The 23,488-nt window shown below is 49.5% G+C and overlaps 1 protein-coding gene across 1 annotated transcript in view; it reads right to left on the bottom strand.

The window, feature by feature from the left end:
• Positions 1 to 23,488, bottom strand: part of LOC142566828 (uncharacterized) — a 157,803-nt gene that overhangs the window by 101,358 nt on the left and 32,957 nt on the right. The window contains exon 3 of the mRNA XM_075677719.1: positions 11,336 to 11,515. Within this exon, the coding sequence (XP_075533834.1) occupies positions 11,336 to 11,515 (180 nt within the window). The remainder of the gene's footprint in view (positions 1 to 11,335; positions 11,516 to 23,488) is intronic.

Genomic DNA, 23,488 nt, shown 5'->3' with positions numbered 1-23,488 from the left:
AGCTATTCGTAAGGTATGCCGACTGCTTAGTGCCACCGGAACAACACGCGTAACCTATTAACATTTTGCCTCACGGTAATATGGTCCTCTTTGCAACACTAACAAATATGACAAATATGTCACATTGTTTACCTGCGTACTGCATGTTTAAGAGTAGAGTAGTGTATTAGCTGTTTTTCGACATGAAGATGACCTTGTCTGACTTCCCATCATAGGGGACGAGGAAGCAACGGTGACATATGTGCACGCTAGCAACGTTTCCTACCGGAAGGCGTACAGTCAGTAGGCACACCTCAGGTGTGCTTTGTTTTCAAAATACACGTAAGGCTTAACCAATGCGAGTTCGTGCGCGACAGGTAAAATTGCGAGAACGCGTCTTTTCAATCGTAAGTCGATTAAATAAATCAAATGTCTACTAAAAGCCGCGTCGGAACGACGACACAAACAGGTCCACAAGCGTGTTCGACCATGCTAATTAGCACATTCTCTAGTAAGATTAACAATAAAAATGCAAGTGGCACAATTGTGCACGGCGTTATGCATCCAAGTGCGACCCGAAATACTTTTATGGAAAGTGTGGCGTTCACGTCGTCAACATTGAGGCATAAGAAGACGCAAAAAACCTGATGAACATTATCTACAAAAGCCCAACACAGGGACAGAAATACAATTCAGAAACGATGTTTTTTCCCCCGAATTTTTTCAGGAGTCTTAGTGAAGCGCAGACTATGTGCTGTTTTTCTGTTCTTTGTAGCAAACAAATATAATAAATAAATACCCGAAATTGGCGGACGACGTTTAGCAGCCGCAAGGTAAAAAAACAACATGCATAGCAGAAAAACATCGGAATAGCGTTAGCTATCGACTAATTGTAATTTATCTCGAAACAAACGCCAAAATTAAAAAGACGTCTGTCACAGATAGCAAGCACGTACATTTACTAAAAAGGCATGCTATTGTTGGCCCGTTCTGATCACTCGTGAAGGTGGCCCCCCCAACCAAATGCATTAATAAAAAATAAAAAATAACAAACTTCCGTTTTACGCGCATCACTTCTCTTCAGAAGGACCATCTGTTGGGATAGTTGGTCTAACATTGCAAATTCCAAATACAGCGCAACAAGTACACATCCACATAAATAAGACATGACAGATGCGGACAAGCGCCTATTTGCGCAGTATGACGGAAAAAGTTCAATGAATATCCCAAAGGTAGACGCAACGTATTCTCCAATGTGTGGTCAGGGATGTGTGCCCGTGGGTACCTTACTGCGTGGGCTTTAAACTATTAAACGTAATGGCGATTTTGATTTCGCGCCAGCTTCACCAGGGCAAATTGACATCACGACATTGGCATCGCGCCAAATTTCGATGGCGTTCCGTGCGCGCGGCAGCGAGAATGGCAAGGCTGGCAAGTCAGTGAAAGAACATTATAGGAGGTCCGGCGAGGAAGCGAACTCTTCGCGCACCTCGCTAGTCCCTAAAACCAGCTTTTTTGGACAGGCACCAACTAGCGCCCCAAGTGAGCCCGGCACGAAGCTAGCGCGTTTTCAATGGAACCAGCGGGTTTTCGCGAATACCAAAAGCTGTAGGTCGATTATTGAAAAAGGCAGGTGACAGACGTGTTCTGGAAGACAATCCACACGAGCCGAATGTAATGATCACGCTATGGCACGTAAGAATTTTGTTCCCACAGCGGTTAACGATTTAGCAATGGAAGCCTATGGAAACGACAAAAATTTGTACTCAATTTTCGAGGCAAGAACGATGCCTGTGATAAAACTACGGCGTCTATCGTTATACCGAGGGCAGCGTATGTAGTGCGGAGACTCAGCTTTCTATTGATGCCTATCTTGACTCTCTACACATGGCGTAACACTGTTCCCAAAAGCGATTTTTGACACGCGGTCGTGCAAGCTCACGTGGTATGTATAAATAACCGAGCATATCACTGGTGGCAACGTCGGAAACCGTGGCCGAGTTGTTTAACCGCTAGCACCTATCGTTGCGCATCATGCTGGCAGCAGTTGGATGCCGTGATACCGTTTTTTTAACGCCACCTAGGACTGAGTTCGGTAGTATTCCACCAGATGGCCGAAACACAAAACTCACGATTTGGTTCCTGTTTTGGTTTATTCAGGAGGGCTCTTCAAATATTATATTTTCTATTTTTACTTCCTAAAACGTAGGAATGGCTTGCGTATTTGTTAAGTCATTGCTTTTATGCTCATATTTTATTCCTCGGACAACATAACAACAGGCATGCGCATGTCTTTGTGTTACGTTTAAAAAATATATACTGTCGTGCATTGTAGCATGGACATACTCAGGAATTGTGGACATTGCACCTTGACCATCCAGTGTACAATTCACATGCGTAACTGAATGGGCCAAATTTTACACAATATAATTTTAATAGCCGGGTATCAACAAGTTTCAGCTGTCTGCGCCAGGAGGGTAGTCTTTTGTAACAACATATGCATTTATGGCACTTAGTCGGAACATTGGGGGCGCGTGAAAGCATTTTTTTGCTCGGGGATGGGCGGTTATGTCACACGACAGAAGCAAATGGTTTTGTACTCTATCGGGAGAGGGCACATTGACTTGAAGTGCGAAATTTAAACCGTAAAGCCATTTATTACAGCTGAAGTTCGAACGGTGATTGCCGAACGAGTGCCATTCAGTCTGTTTGCAGGCGTACGTTTTTGCGAGACAGCATGGAAGGAGAGGGAGTGTATATGCGCGCGCGTGTGCGCGTGTGCGCGTGTGCGCGTGCGTGCGCGTGCGCGTGCGCGCGTGTGCGCGCGTGTGCGCGTGTGCGTGCGCGTGCGCGCGTGTGCGCGTGTGCGCGTGCGCGCGTGCGCGCGCGTGTGCGTGTGCGTGCGCGCGCGTGTGCGTGCGCGCGCGTGTGCGTGTGCGTGCGCGTGCGCGCGCGTGTGCGTGCGCGCGCGTGTGCGTGTGCGTGCGCGTGCGCGCGCGTGTGCGTGCGTGCGTGTGCGTGCGCGCGCGTGTGCGTGCGTGTGCGTGCGTGCGTGCGTGTGCGTGCGCGCGCGTGTGCGTGCGTGCGTGTGCGTGCGTGCGTGTGCGTGCGCGCGCGTGTGCGTGTGCGTGCGCGCGTGTGCGTGCGCGCGCGTGCGTGTGCGCGCGCGTGCGTGTGCGCGCGTGTGCGTGCGTGCGCGTGCGCGTGCGCGTGCGCGTGCGCGTGCGCGTGCGCGTGCGCGTGCGTGTGCGCGTGCGTGTGCGTGCGTGTGTGCGTGTGTGCGTGCGTGTGTGCGTGCGTGCGTGCGTGCGTGCGTGCGTGCGTGCGTGCGTGCGTGCGTGCGTGTGTGCGCGTGCGTGCGTGTGTGCGCGTGCGTGCGTGTGTGCGCGTGCGTGCGTGCGTGCGCGTGCGTGTGTGCGCGTGCGTGCGTGTGTGCGCGTGCGTGCGTGCGCGTGCGTGCGTGCGCGTGCGTGCGTGCGCGTGCGTGCGTGCGTGCGCGTGTATGTGTGCGCGTGCGTGTGCGTGTGCGTGTATGTGTGCGTGTATGTGTGCGTGTATGTGCTCGTGCGTGTATGTGCTCGTGTGTGTATGTGCTCGTGCGTGTATGTGCTCGTGCGTGTATGTGCTCGTGCGTGTGTGCACGCGCGTGTGCGTGCGCATACCCGCTTACGCCTACTCTCCGGGTTGAATGGTATATAGAGTTTATTTAAACCTGTATTTAAATCTAGGAGACAAGAACTAATGACATTTATAGCACTATGTCTTTCTGAAAGCGAGCTCAAGGCAAAAGAAAGCAAAAAAACAAGACGCATGAGCCGTTAATATCGCCGCCTCAGATTTCGGCACGATGGCACCATAGAAAAAGGAATAGAACAAGAGCGGACACTCGGCGAAAATTGGAAACAGGAAACACGCCACGCTATAGTATTAACGCCGACGAATTGGGGCCGGTAGCAACGAAATAAAAAGAATGTGAAATGAGATTAACGGAAATTGTTTTATTTTTTCATTCTTTCCCGGAAAAAGTAAAAATATCTGCGTATAAATTAAATTAAACTTTGTGGCTCACTTCCGTTACCTAGCGACAGGCGAACCTGGCGAATGACGAGCCAGATGTTTGCCTCATTCGTCAGACACACCGCCGAAGCGAGAAAGACCGGCCGCGCATCTGAGCGTTGGACTGTTCGGGCACCCGTCTGCCTTTTTTTTCTATTTTGCGATTTAGCCTGGTTTGGCGGCCTCCCCGCGAATTATTGCGTTCCTTCGGAACTTCGATATGGCATCACTGCACTATTGGACTACGGCAAGGCGAGAAACTTTGTTCGACAGTCTGCGACGCACTTCAAGCAATTAGGCTTATGCCCGGCACCAAGGCTAGACTTGTGACCCAGTTAACGAAAAGAGAAGTTAATTTGAATTAATCGTACTGGAAGATGTTTGCGACGCTTTCTATGGAGCCCCAATATTATTTTAACTAATTTCGGTAGTTTTTGGGCATGCTAGTCGCACAGGGTGCTGTGACGCAGTTTCGCGTGTACTGAATTTTACTGCGACAAGTTTTGGCGCTTTCTCTGACTGCCAACATTATTGAAACATTATTGCCGAACTTGGGGTATCTCGACCCGCACTCCCGGAGCATCTGTGCTATAGAGTGGAGGTCTGCCCGCTGGACGGGCAGGCGTCGTCGCGATATAATTCGGGATAAACCGTGGAGAAGGGCAAGACACGAATATGTGCCGGTCTGTAATACCCCTGTTACACGGGCACTTGCAACGGCCGTCAACGCAAACGGCAGTTGAACGCCGTAACGGCAGTGGGAACGGAACGGTGGTGGCAGCGCTCACACGGCACCTACCATGCTCAGTCGGTTCACTTCCGTTTCGACGATTGATCACGTGACTCTTGAACTTTTTACCTCACTAACTCTAAAAAAATTTTGTTTCTCCAATTATTTTCTGTGCTACATGCTGTACAGTGTGTATTTAACTATTTGCAAAAGTTGTTTGCAAAACTAGCGAAGAAGCTCAGTTAGCCGATCCAATCCGATCCACAGCGTTGCAAAATGGCTGCGTTTGTTGTGGTTTCAACGTGGTGAAGCGTCCCATTTCACGTTCCATCGCTTGTACTAAGCGCAGCACCACTGTGCATTTCCTTTTTTCTTGCGTACCGCGAGTGACCGTCTGCGCGATTCAGCAGGTGCAGTGTGGAACGTGGTGCAACTTTGCGACGCGCACCCGAGAACAGCCGCGGAATGGAGGTTAGCCGGCCGCCTTATGAATGCGACCGTGATTGTCCACCCGATTTGCTTCTCCTGGTTGCGCACCACGAGGCCTTGTCGTCTGCAAAACGGGCTGAACTGCAAGCTGTGCGCATTCAGAAAGCGTCAATCAAGAAGAAGCGGAAGGCGGCCGAGAGGCGATGTCGCAGCCTCGTTGCACTCGCTGTGGTGATGTCTGCCAGGCAAAGGAGTGTGTGGACGCTTTCCAGACCACCGTCTTGGTACGACACCACCGTGCCGACGTTGTCGGATCATGATATCAAGGCCAACTTTCGCGTGAGCCGTTCCACATTTGCCTACATCGTGAGCTCGTGTCCTTCACTAACACAGGAGGATACAAACATGCGAGCTCGCATACCCCTACACCAGCGCGCCGCCCTCTCGCTGTACAGACTCGCCACATCGGCAGAGGAAAGGACTGTGGCGCATCTCTTCGGTGTGAGTCGGCCATCCGTGAACCTGATCTTCCGAGAGTTTTGTGACGTTGTCGTAGATGTTCTCGAGCCCCAAGTGGTGCGGTTTCCGTCACTGAACAATGTTAGAGACCACGTGCGACAGTTCGAAGCCTGCACAGGCTTTCCGCAGGGCTTTGGCGCGCTGGACGGTTGCCATATAAAAGTCTCGCCACCCAAACAAAATGCGCAGGACTATTACAACTATAAGGACTGGTATAGCATAATTTTGCTTGCTGTTGTAGACCACAACTACAAGTTCATGTTTATTAACGTAGGGTCTCCAGTTCGCAATCATGATGCAGCAGTGTACAGAGGCTCGATATTACCGGACGTAGTAGGAACTGATCTCTTCACTCTGCCAGGCCAAATTATTGACGGGATACCAATAGGAGCGGTCCTCCTCTGTGACCAGGCCTTTCCTTTGCAGCGTCACTTGATGAAGCCTTTCCCTCACATGAGTGCAAGCAACGCAACAGTGCAAATTTTCAATTACACACTCTCAAAAGCGAGGCGTGTCGTTGAGAATGCCTTTGGGAGATTGAAGGCTAGGTTCAGGGTCTTGAAGGCAATTGAGTGCCAAATCGAAAATGTCAACAGCATTGTGCGAGCTAGTTGCATCGTTCACAATCTATGCGAGCGCATGCGTGATCAGTGCGACACACAGTGGAGTGCTGAAGCAGCAGTCGGGGAGCTTCCGCATCCTGTTTGTGTGAGCAACGCAGTGAGCTCGTCAGGTTAAAGTGTCCGACGTGCTTTGGCCAAGCACATCTTTTCATTGAAGCCATGACTACTTTGAAAAGCTTTGTTTTAGGCATGCAATTGTAAACAATGAACAGAACGTGAAAGACTGGGCAATTTTTGGAGCATATGTGTACACGGGTCTTTATTCTGGGCTGTCTGGACAGTCAGGTTGACGCTCCTGCCCGCTTTCAATGTATTGGCAGATTATGGTCACCATTTCACGGTGTATGTCATTGGCCTGCTCCTGGAGACTGACCGTCTTTTTGGAAAGCTTGTACTCCTTTTTAGCCATCTTTTCGGCACGGTTTTCCTGCCTTTCTAGCAGCAGCACAACTTTATCTATTGATGATGTCGGCTGTCGACTTTTGAGCGTGTGACTTTTCTCGGATGATGCAGCAGGTGTTGAAGCCTGGCTCGTCGATGCCTCACTGGTCGGGGCCAGACTGGTCGGGGCCAGACTGGTCGGGGCCAGACTAGTCGGGGCCAGACTGGTCGGGGCCAGACTGGTCGGGGCCAGACTGGTCGGGGCCAGACTGGTCGAGGCCAGACTGGTCGAGGCCAGACTGGTCGACGCCTCGACATTTACAGTGTCTGGACTGTTCGGCGCTTCTGATGGCGGTCTTGAGGCAACAATCTCTGCACCCTCTGGCAGCCGCTCCACCATGTCCAGATTAAGAAAAGAACAACAACAGAAGGTTACTGAATGTTGCTTCTAAGTGACTATTACAGTGTTGCATGATGAGTGGAAGCGGTACACATAACGTGCAGAAACACTTCAATATACCAGAACTTTATGCAACAGTTGCTGTTTTCTCTAAAAGAGTTTTGGTACACCCTAAAGCACATGGTCTACGCCGGTACCCTTTTGTAACAAAACCAGCCTTACCTATTTCACCCTATTTTCATAACTCCAAGAAAAGTAAGAAGTATTGTGCCTTCCGGTATGTCGGAAATCTTAACCAATGATTTCGAAGCTACACAGACTGACGCTTATTAAAATTATCTGTGCATTTTAGTACTCTGGCACACAACAATGCCTCGTGTTCATGTCATGTGCTTTAGTAACATGCAATTCTCTTAACTTTACTGCCAACTGTCTTCAGTATGTCAGTCCATTTCTAGTGTTTGCATACAACCAAAATAAACAAATGTTGCACCTGAAAGCTCTCTTGTACCAGGTTTGTGTCATTCATAGGCAGGTTCCCCAGGAAGGTGTGCAACCGTTTGTAGAATGGGCACTGAGTTGCAGCAGACCCAGTGCCAGCAGTGCTTGCCTTTCTGAAATAAAAAAACAGCCAAGAGTCACTTCTTTATGTCGTAAGGGATGAACACGATTTTTTTTCTGCACAAGTACAAACTGCCAAGAACAATGAACCTCCTCGTGCTGAAAGTTAAAACTGCAGGCAAAGTGGTAAACAACAAGGAGAAAGCTGTTGAATTATGATGCGAGCTCAATAGGCTTCGATCAAAATCAGCTGATAATCAAGATACAAGTTATTAGCCTATAGACAGTCAAGACATAAGTTTGGGTGAGATTCTTGATTAGGATATGCATTCAGCGCTTTCTGCTCTATTCAAGACGTAAAGTTCAATCACTTGGGGAGATGCCATATGCACGACGTGTGCTTTTTCCTGCACTGCTATATGCACGACTTCGTCAGAAAACAACATTTCAAGTCTTTTAGCACACTGTGTTGACAGCTACTACCACCCCACCCCAGCCTCTGAAAATAGTGTGTAACTATAATAAATTGAGTGGTTGCGTTGAACAGGCAGGTTCTTGATCAGTACAATGATGTTTTGTGTCGAAAACGGCCTAGAACGTGCCGCTCCATTCCGACTGAAAAAATAATGCATGGAATTAATTGTATTAGTATAGTATTATTGTTTTGTGGCTAATGGAATTTGCAAATGAAACAAGAAAGCAGTATTGTTTGCATTTAATGCGAACACTACTGCTTTCATAGTGCGACATTAGCGATTGTTAGCTACACTTCATCGCAAGCTACAGGAAAGCTACTGCACATGTCAAGATCTTATTTCGAGTAGCTGGTCGAACAGACTTCTCGGTGCAAATACACTCTGTGAGGCTACGCCGGCCATGCCTAGATTACGGCAAATGGCTACATATCAAAACGAATTATACTACGCTAAGATGTCATCGCTATTCCCGCATTGCTGCATGAGCGTTACAATGAGTCCAAAGAATCGAGAAAGTCACGTTCGAGCCCACTTCAAGCAAAATTCGACGTTGCCTATGGCATCGAAACACACGTCGGGCAGTGCGGGGCGCCAGATTTTATTGAACATGCCTGACAAGGCGTATATATGTCGGCTTAAAAATCACTAATAAGTTCATGGTAACTTACTTGTGAGCCTGGGCCAAGTTTTCCATCTTGTGTTTGATCTGCATGACTGTGATGCACACGGCGTGCCCACATTCCTCGCTTGCGAGCTGGTTAAACAGCGCCGTCATCCTCGCGTAGACGGGCGCATTGTGTTTTTGCGCTCGCAGTTCGGCCAGGTAATCCTGCCACAAGTTGATAAGCAAATGCGTCAGTGACGCTGTCCAAGCAAAGCGATTTTGCGCCGGCGCGCTCACCTGCAGCGGGGACACGTTGCTGCTGGGGGCTGCTTTCTTGTCTACTTCACGACGAAACGGACGGAAGCGGCGGCGGAACGGAGACCGGCGAGCTCCGTTGACGTCAATCGCCGTTGGATTTCCAAGGGCGCTCGCGCTGCCGTGTAACTCCGCCCAACGGCCGTTAAGGCCAACTGCCGTTTTCCTTAACGGCCGTTAAAGTGCCCGTGTAACAGGGGTATAAGAGTCAGAGAAACGGCTGGCACCCTATTCCACTGACAAGTGCAGCGCCTGCCACGGCCTTAGTCCACTCACTCGGAGGACAGAGTCAAGTGCGGCCATGCGCCTTCCAAATTGCTTCGGTCCTCAGCCGCTAGGGCGCTGCGCATGCGCAGTTCTGCGTCGCAAAAGGCTGACTGGCCCGCTTTCCATTACTTAGCATGCGGTGGCTTGTCTAAAATCGCGGGGGCGTGCAACGGAGAGTCAAAGATGCCACTAAAACGGATCATCAGTAAAGAATAGTTGGCATACCAATGTTGTGTACGTGCCGAAAGGGCTCGAGAATGATGTACGGCTGCACAAATAGTTTAGCAATACGCAAATAAACCCATGCTCTCCGGCAGGTGCGAGTAGCCGGTGCCTGAACGATCGGCGGCAGCCATCTTCTATCCCTTTCGTAACGGGGCAGTCCCCGGCTATTCAGAAAAAAACTGCAGTTTTGTTCGGCTATTAATGCATCTTTAACGCGTTCACGTCAATTGACGGAGTGAGTTTTCGCGGCTTTGTGGCATCGAGTGACAGACAGGTGAAGTGGGTGCGGCCTGAAACGTGTTGACAATAGCAGAGGGTTAATGCGAAGAGGCGTCAAATCAGAAATAATTATTTCTGTTTTGTTCGGTCGAATCATCCACAATCAGTGTGTACACGTCATGTCAGATTGGAAGTGTTAGATACGGGACCTTTTCCTGAGCCTCCTTCGAGTTCCCCAGACCACATCGAATCGCGTCACACCTAAGAAGCACGTCTACCACGTTCCTGATGCACAGCACGTCCAAATAAATTGGTGTCCCCCATCTCGAGCGCATTTATGTGGAGCTATTGTCCCACTGCTTGACTCTTCCTGAACATGAAATGGGAGCCTGGCACGGTTCCAGGTAACCTGGGTCCCGAGGAAAGAGGCTCTGCGGCTCGAGAGCAATCCGCCTGCCCCCGCTGAGCGCTTGCAAGCCGCCAGGCAACGACGACTGTAATGCACCGTGAACCCCTGGGAGCAACCTGCCCATCCGCCTTTGTGACGGCAGTTGCAGATCAGGTAGGCAATACCGCAGACAAGTAATCCCTCGGACAAGTGGAGCCAAGGGAGCGACCCTCTGAGCCGAGTGTGATTTAGACTCGCACGGGCGCCTACCATTGGCCGAAAATGACGACACCTGAGCGCGCTAGACGACTGGCCGAACAGGTCGTGACCTCGAGACACGGAAGGGGTTAAAAGCCAGAGACCGGGAGCAGCAAAAGAGCATTCCTTCAATCATCTCTTTCGGGCTTCTTGCCACGGGCCGCAGCGTCCTAGTTGCTGCCGGCCAGCAATGACTATCACTTAATTTTTTGTATCTTTACTGTAAATAATGTAAATAAACCTCCAGCTTTCATCTCAAAGTCCTCCTCAACTTTGGCCAACTCCCGCACTCAACGGCAAGGACCAAAATCTGGGGGACAGCAATTCGGATTGTGCTCCAGATCCAACAGGAGCTATAGCGGTTTTCGTGACGTCGCATGACAGGTCGGTGAAGTGGGGGCGGTCCAAAGAAGTTTTTGACCAATTGTAGAAGGAAGAGTGCATAATTGGAATAGAACAATTTGGAATACCTTTAGGTTATAGCGTCCATGCATGCGCATACATGCATATATAGTTGCATACATACTTTCATACATGCACACACGCACGCGCGAACGAACGAACGAACGAACACTTCTGATTTGATGCCAAATATAATCAGGATTGTTTTAAAGTGTCGGAGACCAAGTAAAATTGGTCAGGAATGCTAACGGAATGGTGCTATCGAAACAGATGTTCTTGGAAAAGGTAACTAGCTGAGCAAGTCGACCGGTATTCGTGCGGTGGTGGAACTTTATGGCCGGTGACGTATTGACAGTTTCTCGTCGAAATATAGTATGAGCTAGAGAAAATAAAGCAATGCAACAAACCTAAGAAAGAAGACGATGATCTAGCACTTGATTTGTGTAATATGCCACAACCACAACGCAGCAACGGTGGATGCATAAAGACGGATAGTGCATCACCTTCTCGCCCCGGTGCAGACAATTTTCCCGGATCGGAACAGCAGCGCCGTGGTGCGGGGCTCCCGTATGCGCATAATCACGGCGGCGAACCTGCGCGGGTTGTACTCGGCGTTGCGAGCCCGCAATGCGATCTGGCGGAGGTCGAGCGGGCAGCAGAGGTTTACCGTGGCCACGATGTTCCTGCAATTTACGGAGAGGCAGTTTAGGATAGAAACAGCATTGTGCGACGTACGTGTATTTTTCTTTAAAAAGTCAGTTTCTTATGGACTTCAACACACCAGATACAGAATTTGTGAGGTGCTGAGAGGCGCTCTGGAACAGTGAATTTCGTTCTCAGGAATAAAATATATTCTCAATGTGCCTTTTCGATGATGGGTTATTGTTGATACCTCCATGTTGACAACCAATGCACATAGAAATTGTAAAGCATGTTGACAAACGGCAGCGAGACCTGAAGACTAATTTCGCCCCAGAATTATGGAAGGTCACAGTTTTCCAGCCCTACAGCAAGCAAAACGAGCGGGGGGCTTCGTTGAACGAATGTGTTTGTTGGCGCAAGGGCTAGTTACGGCCAAAGAGCGCCATGCCAGTGTTAGTGGCTTCGCAGTGGAGTGATGAGTTCTATGAAGTTGATGTGACGTGGCTTTCAAATGGCCTTGAAATAGTCGCTGCAGAGTGCGTAAAATATACGTCTAATAAGATTATAGGGATGACTGATGACATGTACTATGACGTGTACCGTGCTTTGCTAAAAAATGATATGGTATACAAAATATGTCGGGTGAGAAATTTGTCTAGAGCACTATTGGCTCACCATGGCCCTTGAAACAGAAGGGCCTGGAGGCGTGTATGTTACACAATACTACAAACGCAGTGGGATCCTCTGTAGAGAAGAAGGGCAACGAATGTATGGGTCTTATAACGTGCAAGACAACATCTTTCAGAAAACATAGGACTGTATTAGAATCGAAAAACACTTCTGGACCGAGAAACATGATATGTGAAGTAAAACTCTTGCTTGGGCTAGTTGGTTCATGCTTGAAGTAGTAAAGGCAAGGCGCAGGAGACCAGGACTATAGAAGAAGAACACAAACGTTTGTGTTCTTCTTGAGTCCTGGTCTTCTGCGCCTTGCCTTTACTACTTCAATGATATGTGACATGTGCAGCCTGTATGCTAGGGGAAAATGTCTCTCACACTCGGCTTCACGACACTCCAGGAGGACGTGGAGGATGGTCAGCGTGAGTAGAAAATTATGGGTGCCAAATGTGTGTCCTACTCTGAGACGACAGAATAGGACATCTGTTAGGCGTTATTTTCTTGCAGAGAGCCAGAAAGGTAACAGTGGCTTTATCACGTGCAGCTTATTTGTTTCCGCATCCCACATGCGTTGCTAGTGGTTTCACAGTTTCTTTCGTGGGAAAGGTCTCAGATCTGTGACAAGGGCAGCAGTGGTAGGATTAACAGGTTGCGATGCAATTAACGTGGCCATATGGTCCGCCAGAACATTAGCCTCGATGCCCCTATGGCTAGGCACCCAGCATGTAATGACATGCTTGTAAGATATGTATGCTTTACACAAGTCGGAATATAGCTCATTAAGTACGGGATTCTTCTGCTTACAGAGTGACATGAAGGCCTTCACGACGCTTAGGGAGTCAGTATATCTAATTGTTTTTTTTGGAAGTTTGATTTCTTTATATGCTTTACAACTGACAATAGAGCATGGGCGTCAGCCGTAGCGATACTTGTTTACGGATGCAGTACATCGGATTCCGAGAAGGATGGACCGACGGCTGCATGGGACACTCCGGCATGTGACTTCGATGCGTCTGTGGAGAACTCCGGGTAGGGGTGCTTGTACTGTAGTTCTAGAAAATGCGTTCGGATTTCGATCTCTGGAGCGTGCTTTGTAACTTGTAGAAAGGGTATATCACATTCTATCAGCTGCCACTCCCAAGGTGGCAGCAGCCTAGCTGGAGGCATTAAGCGATGTTCGAGGAGTGGGACATCCATTTCAACGCTAAGCTCCGTCACGGGCAGTGAGAAAGGCTGTGTTACAGAGGAACGATTACGAACGGGTGTCACATATTTCACATTGTTAACGGTATTAGAACACGTATGTTGATGATTAGAGTGAACTTTCAGAAAATATGTTAGGCTGATGTATGCTCTCTGGAGATGGAGTGGCACTCATTTGATTCTAGGTATAAACTTTCGATGGTACTTGTTCTGAAAACGCCAGTGGCCAGCCAGATACCTGGATGGTGGAGGGGATCTGGCATCTTTAGCGCGCTCGGCGCGGCAGAATGATAGATTACGGCACTCGCCAAGCGCTGTCTCTCTGTATCTGTTTCTTTCTACGTCCTCGTTCAATCGCGCTTATACACTATCATGGACCATAGTCCAATCGTGATCGAATGAGGCTCTGGTAAAGATTCATTAAACACTTCCTGTCGCTGCCCTAAGTCGTGTGGGATAACGTTTAGTAAGTAATTCTTTTTAAACATTTCACCTTGAGATATCTTATGTGTGGGATAAAAGTCAGTTTAGAGTGAAGTGTAATGCCCAAGTACTTGTGCTCATTATTCACAGGTATGTATTGCCCACACATTTCGAAGTTGCGATCTGCAATGAGCCCTTTCTTTCTTGTGAAAAGCACACAAGAACTTTTGTTGGGCTTCACTTTAAATCCGTTTTCGTTTGGCCATGTCGACACTTCGTTCAAGCCCTGTTGTACTTGCCTGCCACAGACTGCAAGGATGCGCGATTTGAAACCTATTTAAATGTCGTCTACATAGACGTAATATAAAATGGCTGGCGGTAATGAAGCACGAAGCGTGTTCATCTTCACGATAAAGAGCATGCAGCTAAGCATGCGTCCTTGGGGTACACCCGTTTCTTGTATAAAAGGTCGCGACAATACGTTGACAATTTTCACGCGGAAGGTATAGATGGACAAAGATCTTTCTAGTATGTTTAACATATTTCCACGTATGCCCATTCCCGACAAGTCGCTCAAGATCCCATAACGCCACGTTGTGTCATACGCCTTCTCCGTATGGAGGAATATTGATAAGGAAAGCGGTTTATGTACAAATGCATCACGGATATTTCCTTCAGTGCGCATAAGATGATAAGTTATTGATTACCCTTTTCTGAAGCCACGCTGAAAGGCATCAAACATATTGTTCCGTTCAGGGAAATGTATGAGTCGTCGATTAAGAATTTTTTTCGAAAAGCCTACACAGGCAACGTGTAAGAGCTATAGGGCGATAACTTGCTTACAAGAAAGGGTCTTTACCCAGCTTCAAGACGGGAATAACAATAGCTTCCTTCCATGTGGATGGGAGGTATGCGGCTGCTCAGATAGAGTTGAAAAGTGCCAGAAGTGCCATCTGTGTGTCGTTGTGTAAGTTTTTAATCATATCATACATGATTCTATCAGCTCCCAGTGCAGAGCTTCTACATGAGCTCAAGGCAGCTTTAAGCTCGGCAATATTAAAAAGACGGTTGTATGGTTTATTCGGACGACATTCACGGTCCAGTGACTGAAGTTCAGCTACTTTCTTATATTTAAGGAATGATTTTGTGTAATGTAATGTTTTGTGTAATGTATGTAGCTCCATAAATGACCAAGTGTTCGCCCAGAGTGTTCGCCTGGTCTTCCAATGTAATCTCACCCGCCGTGGTTGCTCAGTGGCTATGGTGTTAGGCTGCTGAGCACGAGGTCGCGGGATCGAATCCCGGTAACGGCGGCCGCATTTCGATGGGGGCGAAATGCGAAAACACCCGTGTACTTAGATTTAGGCGCACGTTAAAGAACCCCAGGTGGTCGAAATTTCCGGAGTCCTCCACTACGGCGTTCCTCATATTCAGAAAGTGGTTTTGGCACGTAAAACCCCATAATTATTATTAAGGTAATCCCTTGGTCGTCAACTAAGTGCAGTGGGTGGATTTGCTGCACCTTTACCTTTCTTACGCCAATCCATACTTTAGACTCGCGTGCAGGATGTGATGCCCAAGAGAAACCTCTACCAGCTAGCTAGGTTTTCTGCACTAGGGGAACGACGCAGCAAACCCCACGCTTTCTTTTGTTTCTGTCGTGCCAGTCTGCGCTGCTCATTCCACCAGGAGACCCGTCTTTTACATGACCGTCCTTGTGTTTGTGGAATAATTTTTTTCTGCTGCGTCGAGTATAAAACAAGTAGAATACGCTACTGCTTCATATATGCTCAAATCGGGGATAAGATGGGATAAGTAAGTGGATTCCTTAAAACGATTCCATTCGGCGGAGGTTAGTTTCCACCTGGGGGTATGTGGAGGGCATTCGTGTTGACATATTAAATTTAAAATTACGGGGAAGTGGTCACTTCAATATGGATTTTCAGTTACATGCCATTGAAAGAAAGGAACAATTGAAGCACAGGCAATCGACAGGTATATTGATGGATATGAATTATGATGAATATTATACGTTGGCTCCTTGTTGAAGAGGCACGCACCGGAGCTTACAATAAAATTTTCAACGAAACGACCTCTCGCGTCGCATCGCAAGTCTCCCCACATGGTGTTGTGGTCATTAGAATCGCCTACGAGTATATGGAGGTCCGGAAGCTGATCAAATAGGTTATAAAAATCACTTTTCCCGATACGATAATTTCGTGGTATGTATGTGCAACATACAGTGACCAACTTATAAGGAATTGCCCGGACTGACAGTGGCTCAAGGGGCGTCTGGAGGGCGATATGGTGAGAAGCTACAGACTTGACAACTTGCTACAGCAGCAGACAAGGCGTTCGCATTCTTGCGGTGTTTAGCAAAGATGGCGTACTGAAGAAGAAAGCTTGTTTGAGAAGATTCAAGATGTGCCTCCTGAACACACATCATCTTTGGATTTATTTGTGTAAGAGTTATTTAATGTCATCCAAGTTGTGGATAAGACTTCTTACATTCCAGTGTATTATATGTGTAGCCATATTGTTTGTGTTTTTATGTTGTGTGTCAAGAGGAGTCAAGTCGGCAAGTTGGCTTACGGAGCCTTTTTCAGGCTCCGTGATTCGGATTTTGCCTTTCTTTGAGCAGTCGCGAGATTCACGCCGCTCCCGAGGCGCTGAATGCGCCGTATGGATCGGGGTTGTGTCCATAGACTCCAGGGAGCCGCTACCTTGCGCTCGAATGAGCGGAAGCTTTCAAGTTAGGCCTTGAGTCGAAAAGCATGGCTTGGAGACCACCAACTCAGAGGTCGATTGGTCCTACTTCAGGGACGGCGCAGCAACGCTGGCTGCTGTCGCCAAAGGGGCTGGTGGCACGGTCGCAACCACACTCTTTGTGGGCCGGGCCGGTGTCTGCTGCGACGTTGCCCCCTTGCAAGCCGCATCAGCATACACTGTGCTATGGAAAAAGGAAACAAGTTTCCGCGCTTCTTGAAATGAGATGTTCTCCTTGATTTTCATTGTAATTATCTATTTTTCTTTTTTACATGTGGGGCGAGTTCGAGAGTATGCTCCATGTCCACCGTCACAATTGGAACAACGGAGTGTGCCACTGTCGTTCTCGGATTCGTGTTCGCCACATTTTGCACAGGTCAGTCGGCCTCAGCAGCTTTGCGAATTATAGCCATATCTCTGACAAATCATCTTCGGGGAATTGGGATGTCAGGTCTGGCACGAATTTTGGTATATCTTGTTTCTAGAGTTTCCGGTAGCACGCTCGATGCAATGGTGAGGACGAGGTGTTTAGCTGGAATATCCTGGTTGTCCCACTTGATTTTTATTCTTTGCACTTGATTCACCTTGTGTTCTTTGCAGCCCTCCAGGAGCTCTTTCTGGCACAGGCTCCACATATCTTCATCAGAGAACTCCTTGACATGAGTTCAGTGATCAATTGGGGTAACAGTGATTGCCACATTATGGAATGCTAAGAGATTTGAGAGTTTGCCATGCTGTTGAATATCACGCACCTCAAGAAGGTCGCCACTGCTCATTTTCATCACTTTGTAGCTAGCACCTAGTATGTCGGTTAGACATGTAGCTACAATGAAAAGTGAAATAATTCTGTCTTTTCGGGATCTTGACGGTGTACCACATGGACACGGGGGAAGGTTTCTTTGCGCTGGCTGAACAGCTGGAAAGTTTCTTCGGTGCGCCCTCTTTTGGAAAGAGGACGATTGGAAAGAGGGGGAACGACGTCTTAGCCGTACAGAATTCGTGTAGTTCCGGTAGCTAAGCCAGCCGCCCACCCCCGAGCCCAACAATGGGACGACACGAGTCCGGGAGAAAACGCAGACGCCTGCTGTACGTAGCTACTATAAACTAAAATACCCAAGGTTGGATACCTACACCAGGTTAACCTTTGCTGGCCATAAATTCGATAGTGAGAAGTGATAAGAAGACAGGAAAGAAGAGACAGCGAGACCGAAAGCAAAAAATTGAAGAGAGGGACATGAAAAGGCGGCTGCCGATTTCCTCAAGGCGGGTCAGTCTGGAGGTTTCTATCTGAAGCAGAGGCCGAAGAGGTGTGCTGCCTCCGCCGGGCGGCCTTAAAGGTCCAAACACTGAGCATCGGCTCAACCCCAAGGATCCCCCTTTCCCCAGACGCAGCTACCCCGCACACGGCTGCACGAGAGAGGGTCGAACCCTCATGTGCTCGGGTACGTGGTGTCGCAACGCACCAAACACCTGGTGACGCAGACGGCCCAGCGATGGGGGCTTCGTTAGCGGTTGGGAAGGGGCTCTTCGGCCACACAGAACTCACGTCCCTATACTTGCGCATCATAATTTGCCACAGGGGCGGTCTGAATACGCTGGGAAGGGGTAGAGTTGGGGGCTGTTTAGCCCGGACTCGCGAACGTAAGCTCAAACCGCTACCATCTCTCGTCCTGCCTAAAACGGACCACGTGCAAGGCATCATTAGGTTGTCGATGGGCATGCTTTGGTGGCAAGGAAGCCATTTCTGAGCCTGAAGGATCGTGTAACCCGGCGGACGGGCTCTTGTGCGAAGGGCCGGCACCGGAGGCGCAGTCCGTCTTCAGACTAACAATTTTATGGGCCTGCCGGAGACGAACAACAGGCAGGACATCATGGCGCATCGATGCGCGTGCTTCGGTGAGGATGCGCTTTATCGCATACATTGAGTGATTTCTAACGAAGGCGTGAGGTCTCTGGTGTTTCTTCGTCAGTGTTCTGGGAAATGTTGGGTGATTTTAAAGGGTCGCAGAATGGAAAGGAACGGTTTCTGCGGTATTTGCTTATTGCTCTCTTTCTTTTTATATATATACATACATACATACATATACATACATACATACACACACACATATATATATATATATATATATATATATATATATATATATATATATATATATTAGCACGGGACGTGCCTGCATGTAGCGGAAATTTCTCGAAGACACGCGGGCACCAGCGATTACTCTGGAACGTTCGATGGTTCGTGTATAAAAGCCGATGAGCTTGACCGGTAGATCAGATTTAGACGATCGCGCACTGTGGTCGCCGCTATCGTTGTGCTTTAGGTGTAGTCTGTTTTCGTGGGCACAGGTTCGCAAAATCAAAGGCAATTTCGTCTTTCACAGTATTGCTACTATGTTTTTACCGTCACTACCCCGTGACATCTGGTGGAGGTGCTTTGCGTTCATGTACTGTACTGGACAAAGCTGTGACCAAAGCCCGAACGCGCAAGAAAACAACGTTGCCAAGAACCCGCTAGGTAGCCGCAGGCTGCAAGGATTGCTCTCGAAGCACGGACTTTTGCCTGAGACCACCAGAAAGAACGTCGCCAAGTCAACCCCAATGGCAGCCCCAGCGTCACCCATCGTGGTGCAGCAGCGCAGGGAGCCTGCTACGTTTCGCCTTTCAACATTCGAGAACTAGGACGGCTGGCTTGAGACGCATGGGAGGGTAGCTACATTTAACATCTGGAAGAACGACGACAAACTGAAACAGGTCTTTTTCGCATTGTAAGACGCCGCCAGGATGTGGTTCGAGAACCGAGAAGCCAGCTTAAGGACGTGGGACCTATTCCGAAGCGGCTTCCTGCAGACAGTCTTAAACGTCGTACGCCGAGAACGAGTCCAAGCTCTACAGAAACCAGATTGCAGCTGCCTAATGAGACCATCGCGATGTTCACGCAGGAGGTGAGCCGTCTATTCCGCCACGCCGACCCGGAAATGTGAGGAGAAGAAAGTCCGCCTACTCATGCATGGTGTGAAGGAGGAACGTTTTGCCGGAATATTGCAATTTCCTTTGAAGACTGTCTACGAGTTTCTTCGCGAGGCCACCAGCATTCAGAAGACACCCGAAGGGCGGAAGCGCCAATTCAACGGCTGCACGAACTCCGCAAACTACGCCGGAGTTATATCACTGGCCACCGACGATCTGCGCGAGACTATCAGAGCGCTCGTACGGGAAGAGCTGCAGAAGTTGTACCCAAGGTCGCAGCCTCAAGCGGCCTCACTCGCCGAAATCGTCAAAGAGGTTGAGCGATCGTTTGGGGTTCCGCGAGGAAGACGGATATTTGGCGCGCCCCCGACCACCGCCCGCCCTGCTACCATTGCGGACAAGCCGGCCATGTCTACCGCCGGTGTCCATACCGCGAAATGGGACTACGAGGATTCGCCGTAAACGCACCACGCCCACAACTTGGTGAGTTACCACGTGGCATCGCTGACTGCATCGCCGCCACTCAGCGGAGCCCTCGATGGCCATCCCGTTCGTCGTCACCAGGCTGCCACCTGTCGCCGCAGCGCCGATCATACACTGGTGTAGCCCGGCGCCAGTCCGTCATCCCATATCTGGAAAACTAAAAGCAGCAGCCGATGGAGGTATGATTGCTCTTCGTCAAACCAACGAAGAGGTTGCGCCGCCGACGACGACGACGTTGAAGAGACTATCTTGACGACATGACAACGACATGCCGCCATCCCGACGAAGCCTAGTAGCAAAGAATGCACCGCCAAAAGACCTGACGACGCGATGTGCGTGCCACAGGTCAACACGACACAGCCGTGATCCGACGCGAAGACCTAACTGGAACGCAAGACAAAGAACAAGCGACCTGGATGTGCTTGTCGACGGCCACATAGTCACCGCCTTAAGGTACGTCCACACTAGCGACAAAAACGCGCTCCACAGGCCGCGCGCGGCGAGCAGTGCTGTCGCGTGCGGCAAGATTCACGAAAAGCGGCAGCAACGCGCGACAAACGCGCGAATGGGTGCGAGACCCATTTTTTCGTGGCAGCCACAAAACGAGCACCAATAAGAAGCGAGCCGGTTTACGAGCCGCGCTTTTGTGGTGCCACCTGTCGCACAAGCAAAGAATCAATGTATGGGCTCTGAGATTGAACAGTGACACCAGCGCCGTAAAACCTCAGAGGCCATTTCCAGTCAAGGGGGCTGTTTTTGTTAAGCCTTACCACACAGCCACCGAGACGTCGACGAAGAAGTCGCCTCGCAATGGAGGCGTTTTCGGAAACCGTTCGCGGATATGCGTGCCTCTATGATAAATCGAACGTCGGACAAGGAGCTGCGCGCCAACCGCTGGCAAATTATTGGACAGCAGTTTGGCATTACAGGTGAGTAAGTTGTGAAGGCGGGGAAGCAGAGTGTGCGCCTGGCCCTCAGTGTCCCTGTACCGCACCAAAAACTTCGTCATCCGCTTTCTGGCACGTTGGCGTCGCACAAGAACAAAAGTATTATAGTGTTCACAGTCACCAGTAGCTCCTCGTCCGTATCCGACATGCCTGAGCGTGGCCGGCAGTGGCGCAAAAAAAGAAATCAGACACTTCCGATGGAACACGAAATGGGCAGAACGGAGAGCGCGTTGTCACGAGAAGTATCGAATGGAACGAGACAACGCGGGACTCCACGAGCAGTTGCCGCGTGCCGCAAAGCGCGACTGTGGATTGCCCACACGCGTCTGCCGCGCGGGCGCTTGCCGCGTGCAGCGTGTCGCGCGCGTTTTTGTCGCTAGTGTGGGCGTACCTTTAGTGGACACAGCAGCCGACTACTCCGCCATCAATGCATTATTTTCCGCCAAGCTGAAGAAAGTAAAGACGGCATGGGAAGGCTCTCAAATTCGGACAGCTGGAACACACCTCATAACGCTGACAGGAATCTGTACGGCATGAATTGGTTTATGACCGGACCTACCCTACAACTATCGCTGTCCTCCAACATGCTCGCGAGACGTAAATCTCTGCATAGACTTCCGGGTCGAAGACGGTGCCATCATCGACTTGAGGTCGAATTCAATACCGCTGTCCACAGACCAAGTGATACTGGTGGAGAGATATCGTAGTCACCACGCCTTCAGTGTGCTCGAAGATCAAGTCAACATCCCGCCTCGCTCCAGCATTGTCATTTCTGACGGCAGCGAAACACCCGCAGACGTAGAAGGCGTCAAGGAGGGTGACCAACGTCTACTGTTCGACCGTGAAATCTGCGTCGCAACTGGGATCGCTCGATTGCACAGAGGGAAAGCGAAAGTGATGCTGAGAAACTTCAGCCAGGAGTTCAAGTCCATCAACAAGGGCACGACGATAGCATACATCGAGGAAATTCTGGAAACCAGCAATGCGCTTGTCCTCTCCAATTCTGCCGTATCTACCTCGACGACCATAGTTCTGAATCCAGACTTCGGCGTAAATCCAAGTCAGCCCTGAGTAAACAGCAGCTGCTCAGGAGTGTTCTCTGACGATACAATGTTTGCTTTTCGAAGACATCGAGGATTCGACAAACGCCAGTTTGTCGCAAACCCTAAGAATGCGGTAACTGAGTAATACTTGTTGGGGGGCTAGTTGGTGCATGTTTCCAGAAGAGGGTTATAGCGCTCGGAATGCGCTCGACCACTCCGCCAGAGCCCTTATCGAGTTTTGAAGCGTGAACGTGAAGGCATTAGGCAAGAAGGCGAAGAAATGCTGCAGGACGACATCAACTAGCCGTCGATAAGTGCGTGGACATCTCCTACAGTCTTGGTGAAGAAAAGAGCCGAATGCTACTTTCTGCGTCGATCATTGCCGATTGAACAAGAACACGAAGAAGGACGTATACGCCTTTCCACGGATAGACAACGCATTGGATCGGCTCTGCAACGCTAAGTACTTCTCGTCGATGTACGTCAAGTCTGGCTATCTGGCTACTGGCAAATAGAAGTGAACGAGAGAGATCGCGAAAAAACCGCCTTTATCACGCCAGACGGCCTCTATGGGTTCAAGGTTTTGCCATTTCGACTGTGCTCGGCTACTGCAAAGTTGCAGCGCGTGATGGACATGACTTTAGCAGTTTTGAAATGGCAGACATGTCTTGTTTACTTGGATGACGTCGTCGTCTTCGCGGGTAATTTCTACGATCCCCTTAGGCGGCTTGCGATAGTACTATAGGCCATCAAATCACCAGGGCTCCCTCTAAAGCCGGAAAAGTGCCGCTTCGATTGCGATGAGCTTCTGTTCCTTCCTCACATCAACAGCGAATCTGGAGTCCACCTCGACCAGCAGATGATAGCCGCCGTGGTGAAGTTCCCGCAGCCCATCAACAAGAAGGCAATGCGGAGATTCCTTGGCATGTGCGCCTACTATAGGCGCTTTGTCAAGGACATTTCAAGCATCGCTGAGACGCTGGCACATCTAACTAAACGTGATGTCGAGTTCAAATGGGAAACGCCGCATGCCGACGCATTTCAAGAACTCAAACGAAGTATGCAGTCGCCGCCGGTACTTGCGCACTTCGACGAGGAAGCCGATGCCAAAATGCACACGGACGGCTGTAGCCTAGGCCTCGGTGCTGTCCTAGTCCAGAAGAAAGACGGACTTGAGCGGGTGATAGCTTACGCAAGCCGGTCGCTGTCAACAGCGGAAAGCAATTATTCTACGAGGAAAAAGGAATGTCTCGCTATCATTTGTGTTACAGCAAAATTTCGCCCTTACATATATCGCAGGCCATTCAAAGTTGTCACCGACCATCACGCGTTGTGTTGGCTAGCAAATTTAAAGGATCCTTCAGGACGGCTGGTACGGGGGAGCCTCGGAGTGCAAAATATCACTTCACTGTATTATACAAGTCCGCGCGAGAACACTCTGCTGCCGATTGCCTAACACGCGCCTTCATTGACCCGCCGCTGTAAGACGGCCAGGATAACG

This window comes from Dermacentor variabilis, unplaced genomic scaffold (genome assembly GCF_050947875.1).
Source record: "Dermacentor variabilis isolate Ectoservices unplaced genomic scaffold, ASM5094787v1 scaffold_13, whole genome shotgun sequence".
Classification (NCBI taxonomy): Eukaryota; Metazoa; Arthropoda; class Arachnida; order Ixodida; family Ixodidae; genus Dermacentor; species Dermacentor variabilis.
The sequence above is the reverse complement of the archived record's forward strand: the minus strand, read 5'-3'. Positions and strand labels throughout refer to the sequence as shown.